The sequence below is a fragment of the Sturnus vulgaris genome, unplaced genomic scaffold (assembly GCF_052056855.1).
Source record: "Sturnus vulgaris isolate bStuVul1 unplaced genomic scaffold, bStuVul1.hap1 Scaffold_195, whole genome shotgun sequence".
In the NCBI taxonomy this organism is placed as follows: domain Eukaryota; kingdom Metazoa; phylum Chordata; class Aves; order Passeriformes; family Sturnidae; genus Sturnus; species Sturnus vulgaris.
Window position 1 is genome coordinate 5,557,396 of NW_028276170.1, and position 15,971 is coordinate 5,573,366.

General features: G+C 54.1%; 1 protein-coding gene across 1 annotated transcript in view; it reads right to left on the reverse strand.

Annotated features, from left to right (window-relative positions):
• Positions 1–15,971, reverse strand: part of LOC148218027 (uncharacterized) — a 775,474-nt gene that overhangs the window by 398,031 nt on the left and 361,472 nt on the right. The window contains 1 exon segment of the mRNA XM_088158035.1: positions 2,425–2,438. Coding sequence (XP_088014161.1) covers positions 2,425–2,438 — 14 coding nt within the window.

A 15,971-nucleotide genomic window follows, 5' to 3' on the forward strand; every position in this document is an offset into this window, starting at 1 on the left:
TCAGGTCCTGCAATTTCCTATTAATGCTCACAATTCTTACACCTCCTTTTCAGTCCTGGATTACTTCTGAGATTCTCCAGACCCTCTCTGGGTCAATACACCACAAACCTTCAGACAAAATATGTCTAACTATTTTCTCCACCATTTCCTCTTTTATTTCAAATACTCAAAGATGCTTTTTAGGCTGAACATTCAGCCATTTCACAGAGGCTTCTTCTGTCACTTCTTGTCCTCCTGATTGCAGCAAGTCATCCACATCCTGCATTAACCCAGTCCCTGGGGGTGGGGTAAATTCCTGTGATATTTTCTGCAAGGCTTGCCCCAATAAGGCTGGTGCTTCCGTGCATCCCTGCAGAAGGACCGTCCATGTCTTTTCCATTTTCCCTTCTACCTCTTGTTCCCACTCAAAGGCAAAATCCAGTTTACCATCCAGTGTCAGTGGGCATCCCCAGAAAGCATCTTTGCCATCAGGGACTGAATGGTGTCAGTGTGAGGAGGGCACCTGGTTGAAGATGGTGTAAGGATGTGAGAGCCCCTGGGTGCTGGGGCCCCCTTGGGCCCTGGGGTTCATCCCTCAGGGGCTGTAGAAACTCTGCCATGGCCTTTGCCTTCTCCTTGGCCTTTTCCTCCTCCCTTCTTGCATTCCCCTGCTGTGCCTTTGTGACCAAGTGCTCCAGGGGCTTCTTCTGCCCCTCCTGCAGCCCCCTCAGTGCCTGGGGGTGCTCATCCTCTGACAGCTGCTGAGCTTTCTGCTAAATCATTCCTTTCTGCACTGACCCAAGGAAAATGCTTAAAAGCTAATCTGGATGCTTGCACGTCCAATCCCCATTTCCCAGCTGTTCCTTCGTGCTGCTGCTCCTTGTGCTGTGGCTGCCGTGGCCAGCCCGTATCCCAGAGCCGGTGCCTGTCCTGCCGCAGTGTCCAAACGCGGCCCCCCCGGCGGGCAGGGCCGGCAGCTCCACGGGGCCGGGCAGCGGCCGGGGCGTCCCGCAGCCTCCTGGGGGCCGGGGGCCACTGCCGGGCCTGCAATTGCCGGGGGGTGCTGGGCTCAGGCAGCGCCCGGCGCTGAGCCCCGGCTGCCCCACAGCCCCGGCCCGGCCCCGCAGCTCCCCACAGGCCCCCAGCCCGTGCTCCCGGTGCCGCCCCTCTGCGCCCGCTCCTGCCGCTGCCCAGCACAGAGAAACCCCCTGCAATCCTGACCTCCTTGTGTGCCTGTCCTGGCAACCGGGGATGGAAAGGATCTGCAGCAGCTGGCTGTGCTGAAAACCATCCCCATCCTCAGAAATTTTCTCTTCCTCCTCTTTACCGTCCTTCATTTTTTTTTTCCCAGATAGAGTGCTCCTGCTGCATCTTGCCTGAACCATATTCCTGCGTACTCCTCTTCACCCAATCCCTTCTCAGCACACCAACACCATCCATCCCCTGTTGTCTAAATCCCTTCTCGACTTCCCTTACTGCCCCCCTGGGTGTCCATGTCCTTGATTACCTCTGGGACAATGTGCAAACTCCCTCCACATGCTGCCAAGGGCCCCTTCAGAGATATTTTGGGATCATCATCCCTTTGGCCAGGAGCCCTTCCTGGTTTTCCCTTTCTACCCTCCATGGGTGCCCTGCCATGTTTAGTCCCCGAAGATCCCACTGCAGTCACTGCTGAGATTTTCAGTGCTCTCTGGCTGCCGACTCTTCCCAGCCCCCCTGATCTGTCACTCGTCTGTCTCCTGGCCCCAGCGCCCCCCTGGAGGGGAATTTGGGGAGGTGGGAGGGGGGGAGCGCCAAGGCCGGGCCCCCCCGCGCTGTGGTGGCGGCAGCGGCTGCAGTGGGGAGCGAGTGCGGGCGGGAGCGGCCGAGAGCCCAGCGCTGCCCCAGCCCGAGCTGCCCCAGCTCCATCGCTGCCCCTGTGCTGGGATGCTGTGGGTTTGGGGGGAAGAGGGAGCCGGCAGTGGGTGCTGGGCCTGGGGGCAGCAAAAGAAGGGAAGGAAAAGCAGGGTTGAAGCACAAAATGGTCAAATACTGCACGTGGGAAAAGAAGGTGCGATTGTGCAGGAGGAGGAGGAATAGTAGGAGGAAGACGAGTGTGAGGACATTTGGCGAAAACAGAGGAGGAGGATGAGCAGAAACGGGAAGCAGCACAAGGTTCCACCCTTCCCTGTATGTGCAGCCTCCCCTCCAGCCCTAGGAGTGTTTTTCCCCCCACATGCAGCAGGTGACAAGGGAGAGGGTTCCACGATTTTCACAGGGATGAATCTTAGTGTTTCTGAGCTTTATTGGGCTGTTGGTGATTTAGTTTATTTGCAGGGCCTTAATCTTTCTATTTTGGAGAGGATTTTGGCCCAGTCTTGCTGTTTGGGGGCGTGGGGTTTGAGGTGTATCTTGATCTTTGGAGGATTTTTGGGCTGAATCTTGGTGTTTTGAAGGTTCTTACACACAGACACAAGATGCTTAGTGACTTCCTGAGATGATCTTGGGAAAGGAGAAGCCCCCAGCCCAAGTACCTCTTATCTTGTTCTTTTCCTCAAACTAGGACTTGTCATTCCGAAGGTGTGGGCAGATGGAGGAGGAGGAAAAGCCCCAGAGATCCCTCAGGAGGAGGAGCTGCAAACCCAGCCCAGGGAGCTGCGAGGAGGAAAGACCCTCCCTGAGCCGGGAAGGCGGCCAGAGATCCAGGCAGAGCTCAGAGCTGGTGGAGAAGCCTCCTGGAGGGGAGAAGCCGCACAAGTGCTTGGAATGTGGGAAGGGTTTCAGCTACAGCTCCCACCTGATCCAGCACCAGATGATCCACAATGGGGAAAAGCCCTACGAGTGTGGGAAATGTGGGAAAAGCTTCAGGACGATTTCTGATCTGATGAAGCACCAGGTGATCCACACAGGGGAACGGCCCTACACCTGCTTGGAATGTGGGAAGAGCTTTGGGTGGATGTCCTACCTGAAGAAACACCGACGCATCCACGCTGGGGAGAGGCCCTACGAGTGTCCCAAGTGTGGGAAGAAGTTTCACACCAGCTCCGATCGCCTCCTACATGAGCGGATTCACACAGAGGAGAGGCCCTTCCGCTGCCCCGACTGCGGGAAGGGATTTAACCGCAACTCCCATCTCATGAGGCACCGGCGCATCCACACTGGGGAGAGGCCCTACGAGTGTCCTGAGTGTGGGAAGAGCTTCTCCAGGAGCTCTCACTTGACCCAACACCAGCGGAGGCTCCACTAAGGGAAGCCCTGTGAGTGCCCCGAGTGTGGGAAGAGCTTCATGCTGTGCTCCAGCTCCATCCCCCATGGGAGGATCAGTGTTGGAGGATCCCCAGTGACCCCCGTTGGGCAGAGCCCTGGTGATCCCTGTTGGGTGGGGGGAAGGAGTTGGAGAGAACTTTTCACTCTCCTTGTCTTTGAGCTATTTGGTTGGTAATAAATTTCCTCCCTGTTCCCAGGCTGGGTCTGTGATGCCTGTTCTGCTGTTTTTGGACGATCTCTCCCTGTCTTAATCTCACCCAGAAATTCTCTATTAAATTTTCTGTCCCCTGTGCAGCTGGAGGGGCAGGGTCATATTGGCTTTGATGGGTGCCTGGCATCGGGCCAGCGTCACTCAGGCCATGGGTACCCCTGAGATCCCAGTGTGGGGATGCATTCCCCCACTTCTAGAGAAAGTGCCCACCCAGACTGAGGTCAAGATGAAACATTGTTATGACTGGAGCCCACCCTCTTGTGACCCTGTCAGCAGAAATCCAAAAGGAGACCTTTGAGCTCTCCTGGGCCACCGTGGGCTGTGACCAGCAGTCTCCCTCTGAGGGGCCTCTCAGAGCCAACAAACCCTCGGCTTTGCTGTGCCTGGAGGATCGCTGAAACACGACGTGTCCTGGGCCCATACCCTCACTGCTCAAGGCCCCATCCTTTGGCCAGTGGGAGAGGCAAAAACATCTGAAGGGAGCATTTCACTGAGCTCTGAGGGGAATTTTTCCCAGGTACCTTGCTTGCACTGAGTGTACTGTCTGTGTGTGTGCCCCTGCACATATGCTACAGCAAATCTGGGAGAAATCTTACATTCCTAGATGTGAAAGTACCTTGGATACCTAAGGTCTGTATGCAAGGTTTAGTTATAGTTATGAACTTTCTTAAATACTTCGGTTATTCTATTGCTAGATTGTTAAATGTAAGTCATAAGCTAAGTGGTGTTTTTCTATTAAGTTGCTAAGTACAACTTGGAAGTTATAGCTATAAGTTAGGTTAAATGCTGTTAAGTGTTATTCCTCCGTGGAATTGTTAACGTTAAGTTATAAGTTAAGTTAGGTATTAGTTCAGTGTTGTACCTCTGTTGCATTGCAGGGGCTAAGGTATAAGTTAAGTGACAAATTAAGGGAGAAGTTAAAGTGTTCTTTAGAGTTGTAAAATTTTTAGGCCATGCTCCTTTTAATCCTTCCCTGCACTGTCTTTTGTCCCATGCGCATAAACACAGCACACACCCACCCACACTCCCCTAGGGAGTTCTCAGTTCATTTCTGTTTTGGTTGACTGGTTTTTGTTTGGTTTTGTTGTTGCTTGTTTTCCCTTGTTGTGCCTTAGCTGTTCTGTAGGCAGTAGAGTCAATCTTGCCATCAAACTTGTTGTATTTTGTCGCTCAATATTAAATCTGACTTTTGTTCATGCCCTTGTCACCAATTTTTAAGCGATCTTAAATACTCTCATTGATGATGAGTGGATAAATGGATTTCAATGGATTTCAATCTCATTCAGGACAGCACCACAATGTCCCGCATCACCGAGGGCCCTGACACACGCCCGTGTCACAAAGGGCCACCCCCGGCACCCAAGAGCAGAGGGACAGCCTGGAAGCGGCCCGGAGCAGCCCCGGCCTCGTGGCCTTGTAGCCCCTGGCGTGGCCAGAGCCCTGGGAGGCTTTGGCCACGGTGGGAGCCGGCAGCCCCAGCCCCGGCCTGCAGAGCCCTGGGGCTGCAGCCCGGGCTGGCCGGGGCAGGAGGAATTGGCCGGGCCGGACGTGCCAGGGCCTTGTGGGCAGTGGCTCCGTGTCCCGCGGGAGGCCGGGGACGAGGGGTGTCCCTCAGGGCTGTGCCCGGGCACCGGGGCTCGTCAGTGCCTCGCTCAGTGACACCCAGGGGCACCGAGCGCAGCCTCGGCGCCTTTGCAGGGCACGGGGAGCTGAGCGGGGCAGGGGCACCACGGAAACACCGAGTGCCTGCCCGGGGCAGAGCCGGGGCAAAGCCGGGCTGGAGAGCCGGGAGAGGCTGCTCAGAGCTGGCCCGGGCACTTGGGCACCTGGGAGACAGAGCCAGGCTCGGAGCTGACCCTGAGCCCAATACCTGAGAAATCACAGCCGGCTTTTCTAGACACACTTCGTTATATTGTATTTTCTGAATGTGACCTTTTTTTCAGGGGACATTTTCAATGTTCATTTTACTTTATTTTTTACCCTATAGAAATAATTCCGTTGTATTTTGTAATGTGCGAAGAGGTATGTGCTGGGAAAGGTTGTGGGTACTGGAGTTTTTTATTCAATGTATTTTCAAATCTGAGATGTGACAAGTCCAGACTTTAACTCCAGCAGCAGTTCCAGACTCCAGTGTCTGGTTCCAGACTGCTCTGCTTTTCACGGTGACATCTCAGTTCATTCAAATCCAGCAGTCAAAGCCCTGGAAGCACGGAAAAGCTGGGAATCAGGTTGCAGTCCTTGGAGGGTTTGCTGTGTCCGTACATTCCCCATCTCCCCTGGTGTCCGTTCATCCTCTCCACTCCTGTCCTAGAGCACATTGCTGTACACAGAGTTCAGTACATGCTTTTATAGATAGATACATGTGATTATTGTGTACACGATTCTCTTGCAGTGAGTTACTGTGATGGTAATTCCATGATCCTCTGCTTTGTGCCCAAAGAATGGTTATTGTATCTAAACCCCGGCAGCCCGGGAGGGGATGTGTGCGGGGCCGGGGCGGGGAGAGGCTCCTTGTTCATTCCGCGGGCGTTTTGAAGCCTCGCTGCTCGGGTTTTCCGCGGCTCTCTCTGTGCACCGTGGGTTTCTGTTTGGCTGAAAAGCGGTTTTGGCCCAGGAAACAGGATTTTTTCTCTTTTCTTGGCTCGGAGAGGCTGCAGGGGCAGCCTTGCCGTGCCTGGAGGCGAACTGAGCAGCTGCTGTGTCGCAGCCCGGGGGCTCCGCGCCGGCAGGAGCGGAGCGGCGCCGCTGCAGCCCAAAGCCGCTGCGAGCCGGGCCGAGCCGGGAGAGAAAACAGCCCGAGGCTTCAGCCCCGCTGCTTCGCCTGCCGGGACCGTGCCCGCGGAGCCCGGCTGGGGAGGAGTTCAGGGGCAGGCGAGCCCCGGGCTTTCATCTCCTTCGGGACAGCCCCTGGTTGGTTTTTCCCCTGGGGAAGAAGTCGGCGGCTGTTCCATGTGTTGTGAGCAGGGATTTCTCTGGCATTTTGGGTCTTTTGTCCCAGGTGTCTGTGTGGGATAAGATTTGACCATTTAATATCTAGCAGTTATTTACTTTTTTCCCCCTTGCCCTGTGGGCTTACTGTTTGTTAAGAAACTGTTGAAGTTTTTTCCACTTTCATGTATTAATATTAATTTCGTGTTGGTGGAAAGGGATTATTGGAACCCTGTAGAGGAGATGACACTCACTCCAGGGTGTCCTCTTAAAAACCTTCTCTCAAACTGAGACACCTTACAAGAGCTTAGAACATGAAATGAGCTCCACCCAGAGCTCCCACTTGATGCGGCACCAGGAGACCCAAACTAGGAAATATCCCTGCTGGTGCTTGGAAGGAGGGAAGAGCTTCAGCAAGACCCCCCACAGCATCAAGGACCACAAGATCCACACTGGGGAGAGGCCCTACGTGTGTGGGGAGTGTGGGAAGAGCTTCTCACAGAGCTCAACCTTGACCCAACACCAGCATAGAGACCACTAAGGGAAGCCCTGTGAGTGTCCCGAGTGTGGGAAGAGCTTCGTGCTCTGCTCCAGCTCCATCCCCCATGGGAGGATCGGTGTTGGATGATCCCCAGTGACCCCCGTTGGGCAGAGCCCTGGTGATCCGTGGTCCTGGTGATCCCCGTTGGGTGGGGATAACGAGTTGGAGAGATTTCTTTCCCTTCTCCTTGTGCTGCTGTGATTTGGTTGGTAATAAATTCCCTCGCTGTGCCCAGGCTGGCTCTGTTGTTCCCGTGCCGGTGCTCGGGGCGGGATCTCTCCTGTTCCTTCTCTCACTCCCGGGCCTCTCCTCATCCAATCAGAGAATGCGATGAAGAAGATTCAGCCAATCAGAGAGAGCAGCTGTGATGACTCACTGGCTGCCGGGCAGACCCGCAGCACCCAGTGTTCCCCACCTGGGCCCCACCCTCCCTGCCCAGTCACGATCCCCCCGCGGGGTCCCCCCAAGTCCTTTCCCAGTCCCGCCCCACAATAAACGGGACGGGATGAACTTGGAAACTTTACTGGGAACACTGGGAGCAGCCAGGCCGGGGCAGAGTGACAGCAGGGCTGGGGGGAACACACGACCCCCCCAAAATCAGCGTGGGGACGGAGCGGGGGGTCCCGGCCGCACCCGAGGCCATGGGGAGGGGCTGCAGCAGCTGCTGGGTCAGGAGCTCTGTGGGCAGAGAAAAGGGGGCAGCACCTGACTGGGGGCCCCATGGGGAGCTCACACGCTCCGGGGTCGGAACGCGACCCCCGGGACCCTCCCCTCACCCTTCTTGCACAGGTAGAAGCTGAGCCCCAGCTCCAGGAAGACGAAACCCAACACGGAGCCCCCGATCCCCATCAGCACCTTGCTGTGGGCGGTGTCCGGTGGCATCTCTGGGGGTCCACAGGCGTCAAGACCTCCCAAAATCTCTCACAGACACCCCAAGCTACTCCAATCACCCTCCCAGTCACCTCTAGCCCACCCGGGACTCCTTGAATCCTCCTCCCAATCTCTTCCCGGTCTCCCCAGGACCCACCAACGCTCCTGCTGTCCCTCTCAGGATCCCATAATCCCCTCCCAATTGGCCCCACCACCTCAGGACCCCCAAACCCTCTCCCAGTACCTACCCAGTCTCACCAGGACTCACCAGGACTCCTCCCAGTCTCTTCCCATCACAGCCAACCTTATTCCAAACCTTGCTTTCCAGTTCCTGATCTTTCTCCATCCCCTCCAGGCTCTCTCAAATCCCTCCCTGTTCCCCCCAGCTGATCCCAGTGTGTCCCCACTCTCTGCCAGTGCCCCCCAGTGTGTCCATCTCACTGTGGCCCTCGAGCTCCCAGACCGGGCCCAGCTGCCTTCTCTGCTCCATGGATTTCTACCCTGCTGAGATCCAGGTGAGGTGGTTCCAGGGCCAGCAGGAGCTCTCAGGGCATGTGGTGGCCACCAGGAGCAGGTCCCCAACAGGAGAGGGCTGGTGTGGCCCTGCGAGGGACTGGGAATGAAATTGGAGAGAGTGGATTGGATTGGATTGGGGCAATGGGAGAGAGGGTGGAGGTTTGGGATTGGACTGCAAAGGACTTGGAAAGGACTGGGAGGCACTGGGGGGTCGTTGGGGGAGAAGGGAGAGATTTGGAAGGACACTGGCAGGGCATTGGGAGAGAGGATGGAGGTTTGGGAGTGGAGTTAGAAGGACTGGGAGTGGACTGGGAATGGAATGGCTGTGGACTGCGAGGAATTGGGAGGGACTCTGGTGACACTGGGAATGACCGTGAGGACACTTGGAGAGACTGGGATGGACTGGGAGAGCCACCGGAGTCACTTGGGGTGAGGGGACAGGAGGCCCCGGGGATGGGCACAAGAAGGGCTGACGTGTCTCGGGTGATTCCCAGGGAGGTTTTGAGGGGCTCCAGGGTCATTCCCAGGGCAGGGCCCGAGGGGACACGCTCTGCCCCACGCTCACCTCTGCGCTCCACGAGGAACGGGCTGGACAACTCGTAGTTGTGCCGGCAGTGCCTGTCCACCGCAGCCCGTCTGTACTCCATCCATTGCGGGTCGCTGTTCCAGTGCCTGGCAGCCTTGTCCCCAAAGGAGGTGTCCCCACGTGCAGCCCCACATCGCTGCCCAAGTGCAGGAACTGCTCCCGCTTGGAGATGTTCCTCTCCAGGAACCTCAGCCGGTCGGGGCCGTGAATGAAGTGACACTCGGACTAAACCATCTCCTGGAACAGCGCTGTGTGTGCAGGACACAGGTCCGGGGGTGTCCCCCCAGCAGCCCCCCAGCAGCCCACAGTAGCCAAGAGCTCCGGGTCCCCGCCACACGCCCCATGGCCAGCGCCGGGCAGGGTCTGACACCTCCCCCTGTTGGAACCCTGGAAACTGAGGGGTTTGGGCTTTCTGTGCTGACAGGCACTGACCTCCAGGAAAACACTGCTTTTTAGCAGAGGCCATGAAGAAGGTTTCCAGAATTGTGTGATAGAACTGGGATCACTGGTATGTAGTTTGAATAGAAGTGTGTAATGTCCCATGGTGGAAAATTTAATATTTGTGGGTTTAGAATATATTAATACATATAAAACGAGATGGAGGTTTTAGGGTGGAGTTTTCTTTCTTTTTCACCTTCTTCACGTGTCTAGGTGGTACTTTTGTAATTGGATAGAATATTCCACATTGCACGTCATGGGTGATTGGTTGTTGGGTTAAAAGTAAAAAGAATTTAGCTGTCTGTTCTTAATTGGACAGATTGGCCCTTAAAAGGCCTTGTAGAGAGAGAGAGATACGTGTCCATTTTTAGCCTGTTAGCTAGAAGTGCTGTAGAACTCACTGTAATATAGATAAGAATAAATAAATATCTGAGTCCAAACATGAAATTCCGTCTCTCGAGCATTTAATCCTCACTCTGGAAGAATAAAAGATAAAACGTGATACTCCCCTCCCCAAATTCTCCTGGCCGGGGGCGCTGGGGGCGGGGCGCGGGTGGAGTCCAGGTGAGGAGCTCTGGGCGCTCTGGGACTGCCTGAGGAGTCATCAGCGCCGCGCGCTCTGATTGGCTCAATTATTTTGGTGCCTTCTCTCATTGGCTGAGGAGAGGCCCGGGAGTTGAGAGGAGGACCGGGAGAGATCCTGCCCCAGGCTAGCGGTGGAAGAACATCCAATTAACAAGGCATGCAGATCATTTCCCAGCGGTCCCCACACTCCTGTAGGAACTAAATGCACCGAGGATCTCACGAGGGTCACCAACTCTCTGGCGGCCAAATCCAGCCCTGCGCTCCCTGCGGGTGCGGGCACTCTGGGAAGGGCTCAGCTGCGGGTCAGATGGCCGGAGAGTGGCTTGGTGGTCACCTCGTGTGTGAGGCAGTGATGGGCTGGGGAGATGCGTGGACACCACATGATCAGAGAGCTGACTGGGTAAAGGGACACGGCAACAGTGATACCGCAGTGACAGGCAGCCAATGCGGGCTTGGTTCAGTAAAGTTTGGGTTAAGTTTCTCTTGGGGGTTGTTTTTATTTATTTTTTTTTCCCTCGCCTCACTGTCTGGAATTTTTTTCCCATTGACATGCTAAGATGGCTAGTGATAGGGGGAGACTCCCTGACCCTTTTTGGAGTTTCCCTCGTAGGGCAGGGGGGATGGGGGAGAAGAGGGAGAACATCGCAAGATCAGGGGCAGGTAAAGGAGAGGTGTGTGCAGCTGCTCGCTCTCTCGCTCGTTTGGCTCGGAGAAGGACGGCCACTGGAAAACCTCGCCCTGCCATCCCAAGGATGGGAGCTGCCTTTCCTCGGCTGTGGGACCCCGCACCCTCCTGCTTGGACACTCTCCCACTTCAGCCTGCCACCTCCACACAACCTATTGGAGCACTGGGACTGACACTGCCTCCAAGGATCCATGAGCAGAGTCTTTCCTCCACCCTTCCCACCCAGGACACATCCGCCATCACCCCCAGCACTCCTGCAGCCACACGGGATCACCGCATCTGCCCCTGCCCACCGGGAGCCGGCTGGCACTGACTGCCAAACTGGGACGGTAACTGCAGCAGAGGGGAAAGGTGTCCACAACCAGAAAAACTGTTACTGGGTTCCCGTCTTCTATTTGTTGTTAATTACTTAGCTGTTGTTGTTTTGTTTGCCTTGTTATATATATATACACATACTAGTAAAGAACTGTTATTCCTATCCCCGTATTTTTGCTTGAAATCCCCATAATTCCAAAATTATACTAATTCAGAGGGAGGGATTTATTAGCTCCATTTCCAGGGAAGGCCCTGCTCTTCTCCAGCACACACCTGTCCTTTTTAAAACCAGGACAGATTTTTGGCGCCCAACATGGCCCCTCTCCCTCTGGGAATGGCTTTTAATGAGTGTGAGAGAGAAGTTTCTCCACAGAGAGAGAATGCAGGAGCACCATCATAGAATGTGTTGGAAGACCCTTGAGGAAGGGATCCAAGAGCTGAGAGAAGTGGCAGTGCTGGAGGTGCTCTTTGGGAGGGATGGACAGCATGACAATGACCCTGACAAGGTCAGGTGGACAGGGCAGATGGCAAACCTGGGGCCATCTCAATACACCACCTGTACTGCAATGGTTAGTGCTGACAGCAGCCGAGAAATACTGGGTTCTGTCACCAACAAACTTAGACATTAGGAGAGTACGATCAATGGCCCAATGCAGGCTCATGTATTCCACCCGAACCCCTGCCTCTCCTTGGGTCAGGAGGGACTGGAACCTGCCTCTACCTGGGCTGGGATGGGAAAACAGCTTTTCCCTTCTCCCTCCGTGACTGGTGTGTTGCAATCTGCTTTACTTTTCCTCCCCCTTCCCCCCCTCCCCGGGTCCCGCCTCTACCTGGACTAGGATGGGAAGGACCCAGCCTCTACCTGGGCTAGGACAAGAAAAGCAGTCTCTCCCTTTGTGCTCACTCGCTTCGTCCGGTCACCGGCCAGGTCCCTCGCGGGATGCTGGAAACGCGGATAGAAGGACTCCACTCTCGCTTCGCAGCCAAGGCCACGTCTCATTCAGGCAAGCACACAGTCATCCCCACCAAACCACACAGATACTCACAGTCCGATGCTCCTGTCTGGCTCTTCGTGCACGAGAATTCCAGGTGATTTTGCCGCGGTCTTCCGGGGAGATTTTCCTTGCTCAGTCTCTATGGTGCGGGACGTCGATGGGTCCCGAGAATCACTGACGAACCGGGGCCACAGCAGTGGGGCGCCTCCCCGAAATCGCAGTGCCTCTCAGGGCTCCAAGGACGTCCCGGGTTTCGGCACCAAATTGTTATAAATGAGAGACAAAAGTCTCGATATTCAGCAAAATTTAGATTGCTTTATTTGATATAGAAAGAGCAAGCAGCGCTGGGGAACGTGAGGGGTCACCGCCCACTCCACGCTCCACCCAACCTTGGTTTGCAGCCTCTTCTTATACTGTGGGTTCTCATTGAAATCAATAATTTTTGGTTTTTTGTTGTCACAAGCTGTGGTGGTTGAATAAACATCCTTACACAAAGCCTTTGGGTGATAATCAGTCACAGATAGCCATCTGGTCCTTGTAGATAACCACCAGAGAAGTTCTGGGCCTCTGGTTCTTGAGATAGGCAGTATTGATCAGACAAAGGCAGGAAGGGCTATTGGGAAGTCTGATTTTGCAAGCTGGTAGCCGATACAACTTATTTACAAAATATAGCATAACATATTATAATGTAACATAATACTGCATAATATAACATAATAATGTGATTTTAAACAGAATGATTTTATCATATAATTTCCTTTATCTAGTGTCCATGCTTCACTTCAGAGCTTAGTTTTCTGGTTTATACAAACCCCAATGCTTTTGTGATTAAAACGAATCTTTTCTCAGTTATCACACACCACACTTAAAGGGTTAAAACCCCTTTCCACGGCTACAAATGCTCAGTCGCAAAGAGGTGTGAAACTAATTTCAATGTGAAGCTGGGATAGGCAATGAATATGTATTAGGTGTGTTGTGTAGTCCTAGTTTGTAGAGAATAAAAGGAGAGGCCAGGTCGCCAAAGGTGTGCATGTTTTTGGAAGAGCTATCCACCATGCACCTCAGTGCTGAATAAATACACATCTACTCTTATAACTCATTTTGTGGGTTATTGAGTGTTTTTCCACGCTTCAATGGGGCCATGGTCAGTTCATCCCCAGTGGCTTCTCCCTCTGCTCAGGGACAGGAGTCGTTCCCCTGCTGCACCTTGGGGTCCCTCTCACAGGAGACTTCTCCTGGACTTCTCCATCCTGAGTCCATCCCATGGGTACCAGTCCCCTTCACTCTGCTGCAGCGTGGGTCACTCTGCCACGGGCTCAGTCCTTCAAGGACAGGCTGCTCCAGCGGGGGCCCCTCTGTCTGCGGGGTCACAGCCTCCTCTCAGGGATCCCCGCGCTCCTGCGTGGCTCCTCCAGGGGCTGTGGGGGGATCTCTACATCCCCATGGATCTCCAGATCCTGCAGGGGGATCTCTGCATCTGGAACTGCCGTGTTTGGAGGCAGCAGGAATAGGCTGAGCTCCACCTGAAGCCTTCCCACATTCCAAGCACCCGTGGGGCTTCTCCATGGCCTGAGGCTTCTCGACCAGTTCCAAGATCTGTCCGGATCTCCAGTCGCCTTCCTGGCACAGGGAGGGTCTTTCCTCCTCACAGCTCCCTGGGCTCAGTTTGCAGCCCCTCCTTGTGTGGGATCTCTGGGATTTTTCCTTCCCGTTGCATTTCAGTGCCACAGAGCCACTCAAAACGGCCTCTTCCACAAGGTTCTGTGCCAGGGATTTGTTGTCCCTGGTCTCTGTCTGCAGCTCAGTATCTGGGGGAGGAAGGACAAGGAGAGGAAGGGACAGCGAGAAGGGAAAAGGAAAAGGCAGGAGAGGAAAGAACAAGAAGGAGCAAGGGAGGAAGGAGAAGGGAAAGGAACGTGGATGGATGAAGGACAGGAAGAGGAGAGGAAGGAAGGTGGACAAGGAGAGGATGCGATTTGCCTCCATTGCAGATGGAAGGGGAAGGAGATCCCCCCAATCCGTCCCTGGCAGGAGGTGTCGGCAGCGGGGTTGTCCTGCAGCCGGGGGTGATGCTGGGCTGGGAGATGGAGCAGAGGAGAGGAGGAAAGGGGCACCTGCCCCTTCACCTGCCTCCTACCCAGGGCATCTTCCTTTTCCTCGCAGCCTCCTCCTCCAACAGCTGAACAAAGTTTGGGATTGACAGATCCTGGCCTGGGGGGGAAAGAAAGTGGTGAGCACCTTGGGTTTTGTGAGGAACCAGCCTCACTCTTTAAAATTTTTAAAAGTTTAATAAGAGATAAAAGGGACAATAACAGTGCTGGGTGCGTAGCCACAGCCAGAGGCACACTGGTTAACCATAAAAGCTTTTTATTGCATTGGTCAAATACATATTTATAGGGATTATACATATTCAAACATTGCTTTGAATTAGTTTACATCTGGCAATTCTTTAGCTTGGTTCGACCCCTGTCCCCCCTTCTGTGCAGTTTAGAGGGTCCTGTGTCACTTGCTCACAAGGGTCCCCTGTTTGGTAATTTCAGTGACAGTTATTGACAGTCAGCAGCAGAGTCCTCCTTACATCTGCTCTCTCAATGTTATCTGCATGGTTCTTTCAATGATGTCTGAACACGCAGACGGTTTCAGCTATTTCCACTACTCTAAGTTTATTATAAGTACTTGGAATCAACATAGACATTTCACAAATATATTTGAGTTATTCTAAATATCGTCAGTTAGTTATAAAAATAAAAGTATTATTTATTATTTCACAACTACATTTATTTCTGCAAATATTAATATTATAATGCACAATACAAAGCCTCTACTTAAATATTTTGTGAAAGTTTTAACTATAATATACATTTATCATATATTAGTGTGTATGGACCCCCTAAACTCCGAGTTTGTGGGGGACTCTCAGCACCAAGAAAATGGAGATGTAGAGCATCCACAGTATGTCACTGGGATCCATCTCCAAGAGATCTGTGGATGCTCTCCATCAGAGAGCAGAATTCCATTGGGATCCACAGAGTGGTGAGGTTTTCTACTTAATCTGTCTCTTTCACTCTCTTTCTCTCCCCCACCTCTATTCCATTTCTATTTTTCTCTTTTTTTTCATTCTCTCTGCCACTTGTTTACTCTACAATAAAACCCACACTATTGACTTTGCCACATGCTCTCATTTGCACCCTAATTGAGGCAGAGCCATTTCTGATCATTTTCATCAGTGGATCAGAACAAGGGGCTCGAAGCCCTCCAGTCTGGCTGCTGCTCCATGCCACTTCCAGGGGCTTGGGCTGCTGAAGGGCTGCTGGGCTGGGCCCTTTGTGACACAGGGCCGTTCTATCGGGTTCCTGGGTGCTGTTGGCCATTCTGTTGTCCTGGTGACATGGCACAGCCCCGCCCTGCAGGGGTATATACGGGGCACAGGGCCCTGCGCTGCCCAGGGCCAGGAGTGCCACTGGCTCAGGAGGAAGCAGCTCCTGGGATCTCTGTGCTCCAGTTGCACATGGAGAAGGAAAAGGTGAAGCCCAACTCCAAAGCAGCCAGCCCCATGCCCAGCAGGCTGGAAGAGCAGGCCCTCAGCGGGCAGGGGCTGGGGACAGGCGACAGCTCAGGCCTGCAACCATGCAGCAACCTCAGCAACAGCTGCCATGAGGGATCCCAAGGGGAAGCCTGCATTGAGCAGGAGCTGTCCCCACAAGAAACCACCAGAGACCATCAGGCATCCTGAGGGGAAGCCTGCATTGAGCAGGAAGTCTCCCTAGAAAAAACCACCAGCAACCATTAGGAATCCTGTCCCGGCTGGGAGGGCTCTGCTCCCTGCGCGCACGAGGGGCGGCGTGGGCAGAGCACAGAGACCTTCCAGGGGCCTGCGGGAGGGACATTCGTGGCCAGCGCCTTCCAGCTGATCCTTGCTGTCTCCTGCTTCCTCCAGGCCATGGCTAGAGCTGCCGTGTGGGATGGATGGGGCACGATGAAAGCAACCCCTTGGATGTTAATGCATGCAACAAGTCCTTTAAAAGGTCGAAACACATGCCAAATTTTGTGATGCAAGACAGAAACAGCTGGAAGGG